The 17151-nt window shown below is 46.0% G+C and overlaps 1 protein-coding gene across 1 annotated transcript in view; it reads right to left on the bottom strand.

The window, feature by feature from the left end:
* Plekhg1 (pleckstrin homology and RhoGEF domain containing G1) overlaps positions 1-2182 on the bottom strand; it is a 93172-nt gene extending 90990 nt beyond the window's left edge. The window contains exon 1 of the mRNA XM_005363440.3: positions 1990-2182. Coding sequence (XP_005363497.2) covers positions 1990-2014 — 25 coding nt within the window. The 5' untranslated portion in view covers positions 2015-2182. The remainder of the gene's footprint in view (positions 1-1989) is intronic.
* Between the last annotated feature and the right edge of the window lie 14969 nt (positions 2183-17151).

The following is a 17151-nucleotide window of genomic DNA, read 5'->3' on the forward strand; positions in this document are numbered from 1 at the left end:
ATGGTTTCATCATATTTAGAAGATTTTATAAAAAGAAAATAAGAACTAAAGCACCTCAGAGAGGTTAGGTGATTGTATTCAGCAGGGATTGGTAAATTACAGAGCAGAAAGGTTAGAGATGAGAAAATTACGAACACAGCCTAGCTACTTGTCTAGATCACTTGGTATCTGTACCCAACAGGACTATATTGTATGTGCAGGTGTGGTGGTGTGTGCTGTATCTGTGTGCGTGCATGTACGTATGCGTGTGTGCATCTATCCTCCACTACATACACAGACAGAGATCAAGGGGTAGAGCAGAAATTAAATCATGACATGATATTTTCACACACAGTCTGAGCATGAGTGTGTTTGCTCTGGTTCAATGACATCTTAGTTGACCATGACTGTTGGTTTCATCCCCTGAAAGTGAGGTAGCTGGACCAGATGGCCTTCAACCCTGAAGTAACCAGCAGGTCACCAGCTCACATCCACACTGCCCATTTCTAACTACAGTCAGGCACACATGCCAACCTCACACTAACAATGTCCTGTACGGCACGGATGCCAGGATTTTGTCAGTAAAGTTTATCACTGACTTTGCCATAGGCAGACAAAGCACATTTCCTGTTAGCATGAAACCACTGGACTCAAGCAGTCAGTGACCAACAGTCACACACATGAGCCTCATCTGGATGGAGCACGCTCTGTCCCAACCATCTCCGCACAGTCGTGAAGGAGGCACAAAGCCAAGTAACATTTTCTTAAAGAGAAAGGAGGAAAAAGGAAAGAATTCCAAAGGGCTAGCAATAACACTCAGAGTAAATAAATCCCTCCCCAAAGCGCATTAAACACTTTCTTCATGAAAGGGGAGGAAGGGGAATTGAAATGCCTAACAATAGAGGTCAGAGTAAATAAAATCTCTGGAAGACACAATGTAAAACCATTCAATGTTAGGCTCTCCTATGTCCATAAAGTTAGAGGAAACTGTATATTCAAAATACATGGCCAAGGAAAGATGAACGGCTAATAAATGTGAGCAATGTGATCTCAGTTTTGAATTTCAGAGTCTAACTGATTGCTACAAAAAGGATATATTGTAAAATATTAGCATGATTTTTTTCCCAAGTAGAGATGCATCTTTTCTCCTTTTCCTGTTTATCTAAAATAAACATCTCTCTTCTTTGACAACTGCGTAGCGTTCAAAATCTCTCCAAATTACTTAAGGACATTAAAACCGCAACCCCCCTCTGAATCAAATATGTAAACATTTCAAATGAAAACAATTTGATTTTCACATACAATATGTAATAAAGTTAAGTCTATACACGCTTAAAAATGTCAACATCACAAAGTTGAGATACTCAATAAGACGATAAAAAGTTAGACTCCAGTAGACAGCAACATGGAATAAAAAGTCAAGCTTCCTCTCCATCCCAGTCATTTCTTAACAAAAGTACTTTCTACCCATAAAACACTCAAACATGAACTGCATTTCCCTAGTTCATTTCAGCTGCTGTGAGTCTGAGCCGAAGTTGTATCACTGCAACTGCTAAGCGTGAAGCCTGCAAACATTCATTCTGTCCCCCCAGCTCGGCTGCCAGAACCTTAATAAGAAAGAAATTAAAGTGCGGAGCATTCAAGGCACACTTGGAAATTCCTCCTTGGAGCCAAGAACACCAGCGCTCTAGTGTTCAAACTAACTTTAAGGAGAGACCAAAGTCCTGCGAAACTCAAACAAGACAAAAAACCAGTTAATATGGACGAGGGGGTGGTGTGGCGGTAATTGGGATGAATTCCATTGTCAGATAACTTCGGGGCATGGCGTTTGCGGCGGGACATGTGTGCTGCCCAGAGCCGAGCATCTGTCCTTGCACAGTGTTGTAAAGAAAACTCCATGTGAGGGTTTCTCCCACTTCTGAGGCTGCTGCAGCTTCAGCTGCTCAGGAGAGGGAAGGAGTAAGCCGGTCTTGGCATCAGTTTCCTGGGAACACTTCCACCAGCACCTACCTGTCCTCTGCCAGAGGTCGAACATGCCGTCTGCCTCCCGCTGGTGCAGTGGCCGCACTGGGCACTCAGTCAGGTAAAACAAGAAGCCTTTACTAGTCTCTGCCGCCTCTTCCAGTGCAATATTGCATGAGTCAGCTTTTATCTCTCAAACCCAACACACAAAGGCTTTACAAAAAAACCTGATTTGCAACTTTCTGGCTGCCTTTTCCCCCTCGTGCACAGACCACAGACTTCAGCATCACCGAGGGCCTTAAATGAAACATGACATCATTCAATTGAGAAACAGGACAATAGGCACCACTGTGGGTAAGGCGAAAATGCATACTTCACTGAGCGACTCCCCACCGCTTCCATTCTTTCATGCACATCAAATGCAACCCACAGTCTAAAAGCTCCTTGCCTTTTACCTTCTGGCTCAGGCCACGGTTCTCCACAAGCCCCACATTAAAATGAGCTAGCTCTTTGGAGGTCAGATGTTTTCAAGTTCACTTCCTGATTTACAAGCTTGTGTGCAAGTGAATCGCACAACTTTAGCAGAACTTTTAAAGGGGTGTCTACCACTGACACCCAGTTGAGGGCGCCCTGGGTAACCTTGGGCTGCTCGATAGACACTGCTCATTTCAGGAAGCAGAATTACACAGGAATACATTTGTGCTGGGCTTTAAACAAGAGCTAAAAAAATTGTCTGCAGGCAAATGTCTAAAATCATAATGTGTGAGCATTTCTTTGGAAAACAGTTAAACCCTGTGGTCTTATATTTATAAATGCTAAGCAATAAATACAGAATGGTCTAATTCCTATATTTCAGTAAATTAGATTTCAAATTATTTGGGATTTTAAATCTCCCCAAGGCTACTTGTCTTTAAAAAGGCCACATCTGACAAATTCACACACACACACACATATACACATATGCACACAATAAAATGAAACAAAATGATAATATTTATCTTGAGACAAAGTTTCAATAAAGGTTTATGTTTATGTAACTAAATCCAAGACCGGATTCTGCTGTTCTGTAGATGCCTTAAATTCAATGATCGAAAAGGATCAGACACTTTTCAATTCACATTCCACTGAAAGCCTTCAACTGTGGTTATGAAAACCAGCATCCTCAGATCATCTTTAACACAGCAATTTCTATCACGCCTATGAGGTGATTTGAAGCTAACAGCATAATAAGATAATTTGTTTTAATGCCTATTTGCTTGGGATGAGCCTGAGCCCACGCAAGCCTCTTCCCTCGGCCCTTCAGATGGCAATGCAAGTGTGGGGGACACGGTGTTTCCAAGACTCTCCCACATCCCCCAGAGGCCTGGGATGAAGCTCCCCACCTCCTAGGCTGTGCAAACAGTCTTACCTTTCCTTCTGTCCTCATCAGCACCCCACACCAGGGCCCAGATGCACCCTCTTTCCCACTTTTTCCTCTTTGCCTCCATCTCCCAAGTTTCCATCTAACTCTCCACAGTCAACCCCATTCCACCCTGGGCACTACTGGTCAAACAGATACTTACTATGCTCACAGGCACTGCAGTCTGAATATCTAATGGTGTTCTCTCTTCTCTCCCCTCCCTGAATTTTCACAGCCAGAGGAGGTAGGCAACCTTCCATACTGCAGATTTTAAACTCCTACACAGACTCCAATACACAGAGGTGCTCACTGGCTCATATGTATTCTGCGTATATCCTCAGATATCTTCTAAAAAAATGTTTCTGCCCTTGGATCCTCCCCCTCCCCAAACATGCTGCTGTGTTTGTTTTGTTTGAATATTTATGAAAGATGCTATAGTGTTACAAGGAAACACAACAGTCTAGCTGCTCTGTGTGTGGCCAGTAAGCAGTTTGCTACATTTACCCACGGGACAAATGATGACCCTGAAGGACAGATCTGAAGTGACAGTACAGGCCAGGTGACTCCTAAGAGACAGTCATGTCTAGGTTATAGACAATTCCTGTGCTCAGAAGATCACCAACGTGGACAAACACCTGTCACATCAGTTACCCGCAAGTAACTGAAGCCAACTACATCATGCCTCCGAACAACAAGAGATTAAAGGATTGTGGATCTGAGTTCTTAAATTAGAAGTTTCTTCCCTCAGACCAGGACACACACACACACACAAACACACACACACACACACACACACACACACACACACACACACACACACACACACTGTATCTTTGTATTTATCCCAGTACCACAATTTTTGCAAAATGCTTAACAAATGCATACCAAAGGACGATTAACAATGGGGAGGAAAAGAAGGGGGAGGAAAAGAAAAATCACATCTTAGGAGCCAGAGGCATTTCACCCCCCCCCCCCCATGCACTTCTGTTTTCTTACAGACCAGCTGGGCTCCACTGGAACTCTACAAAGGCTCTGCATTCCTGCCCTTCTCAGCTCACACACCACTTAACCAGACAGGTAACAGCTTTTGGAAGGCTATCTTTCCACCTTCTGTGCGTACAGCAGGAAAAGGCCTCTGTGCCGACACACTGAAGGTACCAGGACTATTGTCCTTGCCAGTTTTCCTGCCCAAGTCACTCACCAGTGTTGCCACTAGGTAAAGAGACAGTTCTTGCTCAGCAAACTTTCTCTCCAAACACAGCGAGCTTGGTCACATGTGAATACACATGTGTCCTCTCTAGTGGATGAGGATACAGTGCTGCAAGCAGCCCCTCTAAACTCTCTGCCAGCCCTGGTTATACAACCAAGAGAAGGGGACCTTTCCCACGTTGTCATCTGGAGTGGGGAACTGAGGCACAGGAGGCTCACACACCTGGACCTATCAATAGCAACCAGAATCCAAGCTAGCAAGAAAGAAAAACTTGTGGTCTGGAAGTCAGTAGGGTGAGAAAGTCTCCACCAGTGAAAAACTAAAACCCTCCCTAGGGTCCGCTATAGTCTAGCACCCCACCACAGGCTGACTACGTCTTGCCTAAATCTTAGGATCAGTAGGGTTTCAGAATTCTTTGGATTTTGAGATATTTGTCTATACATGAATCTATCTTTGGCATGGGACACAAGATGATACATGCACTCTTTTACGTAGCATATACACCTGTGTACACAGATTGACGTTAATTTGAGACAACATTTGCCACACTTTGGTGCGTGAAATGAAGTTTTGTGATCTGGAATTTTCCGTTTGTGACTTCACGTCAGTACTCCAAATGTTTTCAGCTCTTGTGGTTTTCTGGTTTCACTGCCAGATTTTAAGATTAGGGGTGCATAACCTGTGTTAGAAATTCACTCCGGGGCTAGGGAGATGGCTCTATCAGTAAAGTGTTTGCTTTGCAAGCGTGAGGGCTGAGTTCACTTCCGGGAACCCATAGACACAGGCGCTGTCTTCGTGATGACAGTGAGCTGGGAGGAGGAGGAGGCAGGTGGATTCCTGCACTTCACTGGCCAGCTACCCTAGCCCTCTTGGTGAAGTTTCAGGCCAACAAAAGGTGAAAGGTGCCCCGGAAACGACAACCAATGTGGTCCTCTGACATCCCCTGCACATGAACTCATACAGGAACATATATATAGACACATACATTAAAAAAATACATCAAGTCTTTTTGGTATAGGTAAAAGTTGTAAGGGAGAATTGGGAAGGACCCCCTGGGAAGGACCATCAGGTCATGGCCCCTGGGCCAGGAATCAGCTTGCCCATTCTTCTAAGAACTATCACGGGTATTAGGAAAGAGACCACAATGGTTTGGTCTAGTTGTGTTGGGATAATGAGAGGGGGAATGTGGGCAACACAGTAGTAGGAGCTTCAAGAAAGCCACATTGAGACACTCCGGCAACTCTGAAACCAGCCAACAGTACCAAGAAGCTGGACAATGGACGCCCCAGAGAAGGTAGGAGAGGAAGTGGCATGTGTTGGGAGACTCAGACAAGAGGTTTGGCCTCAAATCATACAGGATCAGACAAATTTAGAAAGTTGCGTCATAGTTTCAGATATAAAAGTGGTGGAAATTTCAGGTGATGGTTAAAAGCGTCTGCCATGGTCCCTACAGAAAGCAGAGCCGCTGAATGTTGAGGAGGCTTTCGGTTGGTTTTAGATATTGCCATTATGTTCCATTTTCTAAGATAATCAACAAACCAACTTTTTCTGATACACAGGCTTTTACAAAACAGTCCCAACTTATGTTTAGTCTATTAGAACTTTTTCTTTGGCACAGAGGCAAAGTAGACAGTGTTACATTTTCTGAGCGCATCACAGAAGAACAAAAAGGAAGTGAGAGAGGGAAAAAGACCAAAGTCAATGGCGTATCCCAGCCCACATCTGCTAAGGCTCTCTTTGAGGGACACACAGACTTTCTCCTGAGAGTCTAGGGTAATGAACGAATACCCTCTGCACTGCAGATACCAATGAAAAAATCGACACACGTGCTGCCTACATTCTAAGCCAAGAAAACAGCACCAGCTGCAATGAGCCTTATGGTGGTTACACACGTGCTCGACAGCATCCCTGGTCAAAGAGGCTGTATCTGACAACTTTCTTTTCAAAGGGCTATTTGTAGAGCGAAATGATTTCAAGGGCATCCTACCCTGTTTCCATCAATTTAGAAAGTATTTACTCTCTGCAGAAAACGCAGTGGTTTAAGGTAGAAGTTAAGCATTTGACTATCAGAGAAATAGGAGTTATTTCTGTTTGCAACTGGAGGACAATTTCTACCAAGAGAAACTGAATCACACACACTAGTCACTCATGTCAATCAACGGCAAAGCCTAGTTCTCCTCCAGGCCCGCGCCCTACGCTGCACTACATGTAAGACCTGAGGAATGATCACAAGAATCTGAGCCAACAGCTCAACAGCTGACAGTAGTGGCACAGGTCTTTAATACCAGCACTCAGGAGGCAGACGCAGGCGGATCTCTGAGTTCAAGACTATCCTGGTCTACAGAACAAGTTCCAGGACAGCCAGGGCTACACAGTGAAACTGTCTTAAAAAACAAGCAAAAGCAAAAACAAAAACAAAGAGAAAAGAATCTAAGCAAACAACAAAAACACAGCACTCACCTCCCCACCAAAAAAAAAACTCCACTGGTTTGCACAGCCAACCCTCCCAATTCATTTAGAATTCATATTCCTACCATGGTCAGTCATGCAGGGAATTGGGTGAGCCAACTCGTCTCCAGATTCAAATCTTGCCCTGTTGCAGGTCTTCCTCTGCCTGCTCATGTCTCTGTGCTCAGGACAAGCCTGAGCTCTCTGCAGCACCCGCCTTTGGTTAGAACATTGGCCTTTGTTCCCCAGAGCAGCAAAACCAAGCCTTAGCTATTTCAGGACTGAGCAGCTTTTAGATAGCGAGCAAGCAAATATGTTACAAATAGCTTCTTGCTTTCAACCATCTATCAGTCCCATCTTTAAGGACACCCAGGAGGACTCTGTGCAAAGCACAAAGGAAGAATTATCCCTGCAGAATGTAGCTGGCTTTGAGACACACACCTCCCCTCCCCAGGAGATAACACACACCAAATCCATTTCTAGCCAGAGGCATGCCATACTATCTATACGTTCGCGAACACTGCCACAATGTACTTAAACTTGAGGAGGGGCTTGGGTGTGCAGCTGAAACCCCACAGTTCTAGAACTCTAATAAAGAAGAATCCTTAAAGCTTCAGAGGAACTATCATTTTCACACCCCAGAAGAATAAACAGCCCCTGTTTACTAGCTCTCCCCTCTCCTTGCCAACACAGCTCCCTGGCTGCACTGGGGTGAGAGGAAGACTTGTGGCCAGCTGTTTCCAACTGTTGCACAGTCCCAAATGATGGTGGCTTCAGAGGCAGTTATCAAAGCATCAGTGGTGAGGGTGTGACACGGACAAACAGCTTGGAACAAATTTAAATCGGCACTGAAGCCCATTCAAACCCTTCACCTCCGCTCATGTCACCTCCAGGAATGGGGGGTGTCACACCTTTGGGGTCGGGGGTGTCCTTTTAAATTTTGCCCCCAAACTAAAAACAACACAGGGGTGACAACCTCTATGATGCACAGCCTGTGAGCACATGAATTCATTTCAGAGGATTAGAACTAGAGCGGGATGTTGGCGCGTATATCCATCTGATCTGGACCATCGGGACTATCCCCCTCAGGCAGACTGTGTACCAGGCCAGAAGCAACATCTCCTCGAGGACAGCAGCGCTTACTCCCGAGGGAGTGGAGATGACTCCACTCTTCGTGGGACTTTGCTTTAAACTAAAGGCGACAACAGAGACCACCGATCCAGGCACATGACTACAACAATCTGAATTGCCCACGTGTTGCCATGGCGAACTGATCTTTGACATCCAGAAGACAGAGAAATATACATAGCAACAGCCTGACAACCCTTCCTCTTGCCTTCACTTAGAGGCAGCCACTAAGCTCCAGGCTCCACACTGGAGGCTGATCCTGGACACCAGTTTCCCCTTCTTGGAGCTTTTGTCAAGCAGGATCGGACAAGCCTCAAATACATAATGACAAGTGTGGTGTGTGCCAGCCAGCCAGCCGGCTGTGAGGGGCGCTGCAGACAGAAACAATTGTGACCACATATGTTTGCTCTTTCCCCTAGGTTCTCAAACTGCCCTTCAAGTGATATTGAAAGAGGGAGAGACGTCCTCTGGACAGTATACTCCAGCTCAGCTATGTTGCCTTCCCCCATTCTTCCCATTGCGACCTCACAGAATAAACCGGCTCATCTTTCATCTTATATTTAATGACTTGGGATCCAAGCTGAGGGAGTCAAACTTGCTGAAAGTTTCTGGGAGCCCCAGTGTTTGCCTCATCCCAGTTCCCACAGGGGCACATGAAGTAACTTGTTTATAGTAGCAGAACAAAGGCAAGGAGAGAGAGAGGGAGCTCTGTTCCAAGACAGGTCGGCCTTAATTAGGTCCCAAAACAAGTGCAGCCAAATTTATTGTGGTTCATCCTGAATAAAACCCATCAAATCCCTTTGCAAATATAAGAAAGAAGAGGAAAAAGAAGGGGGAGGGAGGCCACATACAAATATTAGTCTTTTTTGAAGTGGGATTAGAAGCCAGCTCTTTTGCTTCCCACTAGGATCTTGTCTTCATATTTTTATAAATGAATATGTTTATTGGCACAATTATAATAAAAGGGGGACAAAACAAACTCACATGATGGCAATCCGTATGTGCTGAACACACTTCCATCCCACTCCCAATTTTTCAGGACTGTATTTTGTCCCTAGGGGTAAAATACCTTGCTTTGTTCATTTTGGGTATCCAAGGCAGGATTGGCTGTTTGGAAGCGCCAGTAGTATGATACAAGAAGAGAGGGAAATGGGGGCATTCATTTCATTCAGTTATGTATCTAGAGTCTGACGTTCAACCGTGACCACTTCTGAGAGCTCCCTCCATGATCCTGGTCCTCTTGGGGGCTCTCTTTACTTGATGTTGCTCCTTGGATCCTCTAGAGCCCCCTGGCTTGTCTCCATCAGAGGCAAAGGTCCCAGCTGTGGCTGTCTTGTCTTTCCTGCTGTAGCATCTCTGGCCAGGTCCCCTTAGCCACAGCCACCTCTCTAAGGAGGAAGCCTTCACTAAACCCCTCCTGTGAACCAGGTGGGTGAGTCCAGTGTCTTGTAGCTCCTGGGCTGACACACACTGATTCAGGAATCCTTGGTCTGAAAGGTTGATTGCAGTCTGCGTTCATGGGCTTATTCAGAATATCCCTTGGTTTTTACTCCGAGGTCTAACCCAAATGGCAGTGTTTCAAACTAATGGTTTGCGCGAGTCTAGTTAATGAAGTAAAATGTTTACTGTCATGAATATATTTCGTGTTTGCTACCTCATCATGTAGCAGTGACTCACCCAGTACTTCGTGAGATGCTACCAAGGGCTGGGTACCTCAGGTACTAGGGGCATAGGGGAGAACGAAGCAGTAAGAATCTTGCCCTCCTGGAGCTTATTTTCCAGCAGAATACAGACAGACAGATAAACTATAAATCTTTGATAGTGTCCTATCAATATGGGGAAAGTACTGTTAGGGTATTCTAATACAACTTTTTATCTGGGGTTTGGATGGCCACTTACCTCTCACCATGAGTGTCCAGTCTACTGCTTGGATCCTGCTATTTACTAGACCTTCTATCCCTGCTCAGGTTACCTGCCAACTTGGAGACAGTTCTAAGTTTGTGGTGGTCTTCTTCTTCTTCTTCTTCTTCTTCTTCTTCTTCTTCTTCTTCTTCTTCTTCTTCTTCTTCTTCTTCTTCTTCTTCTTCTTCTCCTTCCTCTCCTCTTCCTTTTATATTCACAGATTGTGTGTGTGTGTGTGTGGGGAACATCTGTGCTATGGAGTCTATGTGGAGATCAGATAAAAACTTGCAGGAATTAATTCTTTCTTTCTACCTTGTTGGTCCCAGGGATTGAACTCATCTTGTAAGGCTGAGCAGCAAGCATCTTTACCTGTGAAGGCATCTCACAGGCCCTTTGGTGTGTTTGTGTGCATACGCAGGTATGCATGCACACACGTTCACATGTGTGTGTGAGAGCATGCTGAAGTCAGAGGTCAGTTTTGAGTCTTCCTCTATTGATATCCACCTTTTTTTTTTTTGAGTCAAGGTCTCTCAATCTGGAACTCACTGACTCAGCAGGATCAGCTGGCAAGTGAACTCTATGGACGTTCCTGTCTCCCCCTTCTCAGGGCTAGGATGATAACTGCTTAGGTTGGGATTAAAGGTGTGCACCTACGTGCTGGCTGGCTATTAACCTTGGCCCTAGAGATCCTAACTCAGATCTTCATACTAGTACAGCAAGCACTTTATTGACTAAGCCATTTTCCCAGTCTTCAGCTGTAGTCTTTAAAGTATTCTCACTGTGGTCTGAAGCCCACCACGACAGGAAAAACTAAAGGCAGCCCTGTTTCTCCTCATGCAATTCTTTAGTTACTGGAGATTTACTATGCATATTTACTTCTTAATACACATATTTACTAGAAACTACTCTGGAGGCGGGTTTCATAGTGAGGAACAAGGAGGAGACTTGCACCCTTTGACTCTGGGGATCCTGGGATATTCCCTCTAAATTCTCCACTGGCCACCTTCCCCATGTGTCTCAAGCCTTCCCATTGCTTCTGTTATAGGTCTTTTTTTAGAACCATCACCGTCCTCAGGCCGGATTACCCCTATACCATTTCTTAAGAGAACATCTAGGTAATAAATATTCTGCCCTCTGCGAACCTACAGTTCGGCCAGGGAGCCAGACTCAGACCATCATCTTTGCAGGTGACCTTATGAGGGGTGCCCTCGGTGAGGGCGGCACAGGGGTCCCGCACAGAAGAAGGGGTGGGGCTTGTGGAAAGCAACCTGGGGAGACCTACCTGAGGAAGGGATGTGAGAACTAACACCTGAAACCGGAGAAGAATCAAGTAGGAGACCTAGGTGGGGATAAAAAAAAAAAAGACCCATCTGTCCTGAATGCTTTATTCCCTGCTCACACACTGTCATCACCCAACCTAGGCTCTTCTCTTGTGTGTAAACACCACACAGTTACACCGCACAATTAGCGACAACGCTTGTTCTAACAGTTCCCTGCCTAGAAGCTGTCCTTCCCTACTCCGGAGTGACCCTCTCCCCTCATCTGTCTTTTCTCCTATTCTAACCCTCGGCAGAGCTGCATGGACCGTAACCATGACTCAGTTATTGTCTGGCCAGTGGGATGGGGTCTTTTCATAATAAAAACCACAATGGAAATTTCCTTACCCAGCACTTTGATTAGGCACAGTCAAAGGAAAATGAAAAGTGACCTAAAAGAAGGAGTCATAAAAGAATGGGCTGATGGAGGGGGAGGTGACGAGGCTATGCACTAGCTCAGTAGGGGACCTGAGGCCGGAGACAATTGCCCAGTTGTCAGTATGGCTTTGAACAGAACGTTGACTTAGGGGTCTATACGAATTAGTCATAGCAAAAGGGGGAGCCTCAGTGGATTAAGCCACTCCGAGCAGTGATTGCTGGTTATCACCCTGCTGATTTAGTAAAACAAAACATCCCCAAAGCTGAACTTACTTTGTACAATCAAAGTCCTCACTTACTGCTCATGAGAGGAGACGTGGGAAGGAGCCGAGATTTGGGGTTGAGATGTGTGGGATCTCAGCTCTCCTGGACATGCCTGTCACCGTGGCTGAGTGGCTAACTAACATCTCTTTGATCCCAAGTCCACCTCAACTACTAAGATGAGAGACCTCAGCCTCATCTATGGAGCAAGTTCCAGGACAGTCAGAGACACACAAATAAAACAAAACAAAACACGAGAATACAAAGGCAGGCAGCAGAGGAAGTCCTGAGTGAATGTGTGCTGTTGACATGGGCACAGCCATATCAAGGACTCCAGTGTCTTAGACTCTTAGGAAAATGACAAAGCTGTCCCCACTGTTGCTAGTGGGTGCAGAATACGTCCACTGTATACTCCCCCCCACCCCGGATGTGTACAGCCCTAAGACCACTCCCTACAGAGACTGCTCCTATGGTAATGAGCTCAACCAGCCTCCTTGTTCCGGTGTATATAATGACCCTGCCTCCTTGTTTGTCTGGATGCAATAACCACACCTCCTGGTTCAGCTGTATGAAGCAACCTCTCCTCCCTGTTCAACTGCAAATAATAAACATGCCGAATGTCCAGGGGGAATGTAGCTTCTCCATCAGAGGGCCCAGGCCACCAGCCCCAGCTTTTCTGTATGTCCCATGTTTGGCTTTTCTTCCCCGTCTTTCCTCCCAGTCAGGTATGTCCCTGGAGCTGTGCTAGACACAGCCCACAAACCAAAACGTATGCTGTTAAAAGGTAAAAGGTGTGGTTGACTCAACATCCTCCTAGGAGTTCATACCCTTCAAGTACCACCAGGCATGATGGCTCTAACAAGGTGACCCCCATGGGCCTGGTGAGCGAGACGGGAAAACTCTTTTTGTAGCTGTTCCCACTCAAGTTTACTTGCTTGGTTGGTTGTCTGACAGGTTTATAAGGGGCCTGACTGATGTGTCCCCTGGAAAGAGAATTCTGACAATATCTAAAACAGGCATCGAGTTTTTGTTTAGGCGCATATAAGAGATTCTGTGTGGGAGGCTGGGGTGACGCTGCCAAGGAGCTTGTATGATAACAGCGAGAGCGCTGGGAGCCTGGGAGGATCAGGGAGAGGGAGGCAGCATGGCAGACAGGATGAGTACAGGCCTTGAGGGTCAGGGGAAGCACTCATTTCTGGTGTACACATTGTGCTAAACTGGATTCTCAGGCAACGTGGAAGTCCGTGAGTACCCCACAGAGAAAGAAGAGGCTGGTAGCGAAACAGGGAAAAACCAAAGGAAACACAGGAATACTGTGACAGTCATACTACAGTCAACTTAGCCATGGCATCTACTTGTCTAGTGGAAGAACACAGGGACCAGTTCCTATAAAGAGAAGACTGTGATGGGCCAGAAGCCTGTTCAGAGTTTTGGTGGCCACCAGAAGAACTCCTCCAGAGAGTGGAAGTCTGCAGTATCTTGGAGCAGAGGCCTCTGGAGGTGCTGTTGGGTGTAGAGGGAGGAAAGCAAGGTTCTGTCCCTGTACCAATGGCAGTGACAGCTGAGCTGACCAAGTTTGGCCTTCATCTGTTCCCATAGGCCCAGGAGGAGTCAAGGATCCCCTTTTTTCCCCCCATGAGAAGTTGTGACTTCAAGCTGGGCAAAGTATCAGCTGAACACCTGCATATCTTGTCCCCCTTCTCTTTCTATTATTTTCCTGGTCTGCACATGTGGGCACATCTGGGCACTGCATTGTAGGCTGGTTTAGTGGCTTCGGAAATCCCCAATAGCGTGACCCAGGAAGGCCCAGTTAATCTCCCTTCACTGCGTAAGCCATGTGGAAATGAAATGTTAAAAACAAGGAAAGCCTGACTTGTGACTTCAGACAAAATGTCAACAGAGAACCATAATTATTCCCCCTTCCTGTTATGGAAAGATTTGGTGAGCGAGGTGAGAGAGGGACTCTTGAGAGTGGGAGGGAATATTAGCTGTAATAATGGGCAATAATATTGCACCCTTTCCCATCACCTCATTATACACGAGTCTCTTATCCTACAGATGCTTGAAAAACCAAAATTTCATCAAAATTTAGTGGGTTCAGGCTTTCCACGAAGGGATTTAGATATAAGAAGCAGTTTAGTTAGTGAGTTGGCTATACCCAGATAACTCAGTGTTATCATTTTTGACATTAAATGATTGTCAAAGAACAAACATGAGTAAATAAAAGGAGGGAAACCCCCTCAGAACAGCAAGACAAAAGCATAGTCTCCACAGAGGGGACACTGAGTTGGTCGGTGACCTCTGGGGGACAGGGAGGTGAATTGGTCTGACCCTTTATGCACCCTTAGAGAAGGACCTAAGGGCGTTTTTGTCTCGTTGCTCTTCTGAAAACTAAGCCAAGACCCACTAGCTGTCAATGCCAGAATCTGCATGCCACATTCTATGCTCACAAGACTCTTGTTGTCCCTTTTGAAAAACAACAGGACCGAAGTTCAGACTTAGAACTAGAGATTTGCATCCCACCAAACAAGCAGGGTTGAACAGCTGGGCGTCTGGGCAAGGAGAAAGGAGGAAAGGGAGGCCCTCTGACCTGGAGGAGCATTTGCGAGTTTGGACTCTAGTCATTTCAGAGGGTGGCTAGAGGCATTAGTCCGTCATTAGCGTTTTTCCTAGAAAGCAGAGAAGCCTCATCCTGTCCCCCACACCAGTGTTTCTTCCTTTCTAAACCCTGAAAGTAAAAATTCAAATTCACAGAGGCCTGAGAGGATTTTCAGTCATAGGACCCTCTCTGATATGTGATATTTTCCCTCAGGAGCAGAGGGGCAGAAGGGAGGGGGAGGTAGGGTAGACAAACAAAACCGACCACTTTCCCCTAAAGCTGGTGTGACAGACCCCAGCGCTTCTCCAGACTGCCACGGATCGTACAGGTCTGACTTCAGACTGTTTACCGCGCATGCATTTTCTCTTCCCAACTCCAAGGTTTACTAGGAGCCCACAGGTTTATTAAGAGCCCACAGGGCTCCCGCACACCTCCTCCAGGGAGCCTGGACACCTCATCGCCCAGTAAGGGAGGGAAAGGGGGAAGGATGGGTAGCAACACTCAGTGCGCATGGGCACAGGCTATTGCCTGGCTTTCTGCGCATGCTCGCTCTTCAGGTGCCTCGGGGAACCCCATGGCCAAGAAAAAGTTAGAGGCTGGTGAGTTCTTTATGTCTTCCACATGGATAAATATCACTGTGACTTTGTTTCCTAAAGATGAGCTGAACCATTTATAATTTGTCAAAATAAGTGTTCAAAATAGACTTTGCATTCCATTCTATCATAGACATTTAGATTTTAATCTAGTTAGACATTTTATTACATCAGTTATTGCAATGGTGCTGCAGACCAAATGATTGATGAATACAATTGCCAATGGCAGGCACAAAGACACACACACACACACACACACACACACACACACTCTCCCATCTGCTTTTCTTCCAGGTATGACCTAACCCTCAATGGACTGAATTGTTGCTGTCAAAGCCTTGACACTCAAGAAAGTAATTCAAGTTAAATGAGGTCACCAGGGTGGGGCCCTAAGCCAACAGAACGGCTGTTCCTATGAGAAAAGCTGGCTGATTCGGTGGGTAAAATAAGCAGAAGAACCTGAGTTAGGTCCACAAAACCTTGTCAGAAAGGCTGGGAGTGGTTACCTAAGCTGTCATTCCCAGCACTGAGTAGGTAGAGACAGGCAGATCCCCAGGGCTTGGTAGTCTGCCAGTCTAACCTACTTGGTAAATCTAGGCCAGTGAGAGATCTCATCTCAAAGAGGGGGAAGACATCAGATTCCCCAGAACTGGAGTGAGAGCCGTCTTTGGGTGCTGGGAATCGAACCTGGGACCTCAGCAAGAGCAACAGGTGAGGTTAACTGCTGAGCCCCCGATTACATAATAAACCATGTCACACAATCATGGGAAACAAAGTCGCATGACGTGTGACTTTCATCTCCAATGTTTCAGACTGTTGTGGGGAAAGGTGCCCACGTGCCCAGCCGATGCAAGAATGCACCGCATCAGGCGGGGGCCGCTCTGAGTGCTGCACGCTAAACCCTCACCACCTCCTTCAAGCCCCGGCACTACGGTTTCTAATAAACAAGAGCTCAGTACACAGCACCTTTACATGATTACTATATTCGGACTATGGTTCCTCCTCCCCCAGTTCCACCCAGATCCTCCCCACCTCCCACCCATCCAAATCCACATTCTTCCTTGCTCCCTCTCTTTAGAAAACAAGCGAGCATCTACAGAAGAAGAAGATTATAAAACAAACAAATAAATCTGAATAGGATACGACCAACACAAAAACAAAGAGCCAAAGAAAACCATGAAACATAGTGCGGAGAACATACATTGGCGAACACAGAACCCCATAAAAACACAAAATCAGGAACTACAATGTATAATCAAAAGACCTGTAGGGCAAGAAGAAAAAGAATTTGAACAAAGGCAGTCAGATTTGAGTCTGTCTTCTCAATTACTATACAACGCTGCCAGTAGTTTGTATCACAGATACTGGATTTTGAGAGCTTGGGACATGAACCCGAGGGCTCTGGGGGAAGGGGGTGTCTTAGAGTGACCCTAATTACTATAAGTATTTCATTTTATAAAAGAAACTGAAGTCTGGGAAAAGGGTCATCCTGGGTCATCTGGTTCTTAGTTTTAACCCTGAGCTGGCATCAGAAGCCCAGGAAGTCTGGCTGACGAACAGTCGCATCCCAGCGCCTGCAATTCCATGGGACCCAGGTGGGGACTCTAGCACTGCTAACAAATCCCCAGAAGGCTGATGCATCCGTAGTCCTAGGGATGCACTTTGAGAGCCACGTCAGTCAGGGGCATCGCTCTGGTAGAAGGTGGATGCCAGTCATGCTCATGGGGAGGGGACAGCTGGGCAGAATGTACTTTGGAGAGCCAGCATAGTTACCGTTCCCATGGGTGACAAACGTGGGACATCTCCTTCTGGTCCTCCATCCTATGACAACCCATTCCTATGCTGGCCCTTCGTAAGACCCTCTCTGTCCTCCCCAGCACACAGTTTACACGAAACAATAAAAACCTGCTCACGGTCAAGGATAAATATTATTCTCACTAGGAGCTATTTATCAAAACTTGTGATCTAAAATTTGG

This window comes from Microtus ochrogaster, linkage group LG9 (assembly GCF_000317375.1).
Source record: "Microtus ochrogaster isolate Prairie Vole_2 linkage group LG9, MicOch1.0, whole genome shotgun sequence".
Taxonomy (NCBI): domain Eukaryota; kingdom Metazoa; phylum Chordata; class Mammalia; order Rodentia; family Cricetidae; genus Microtus; species Microtus ochrogaster.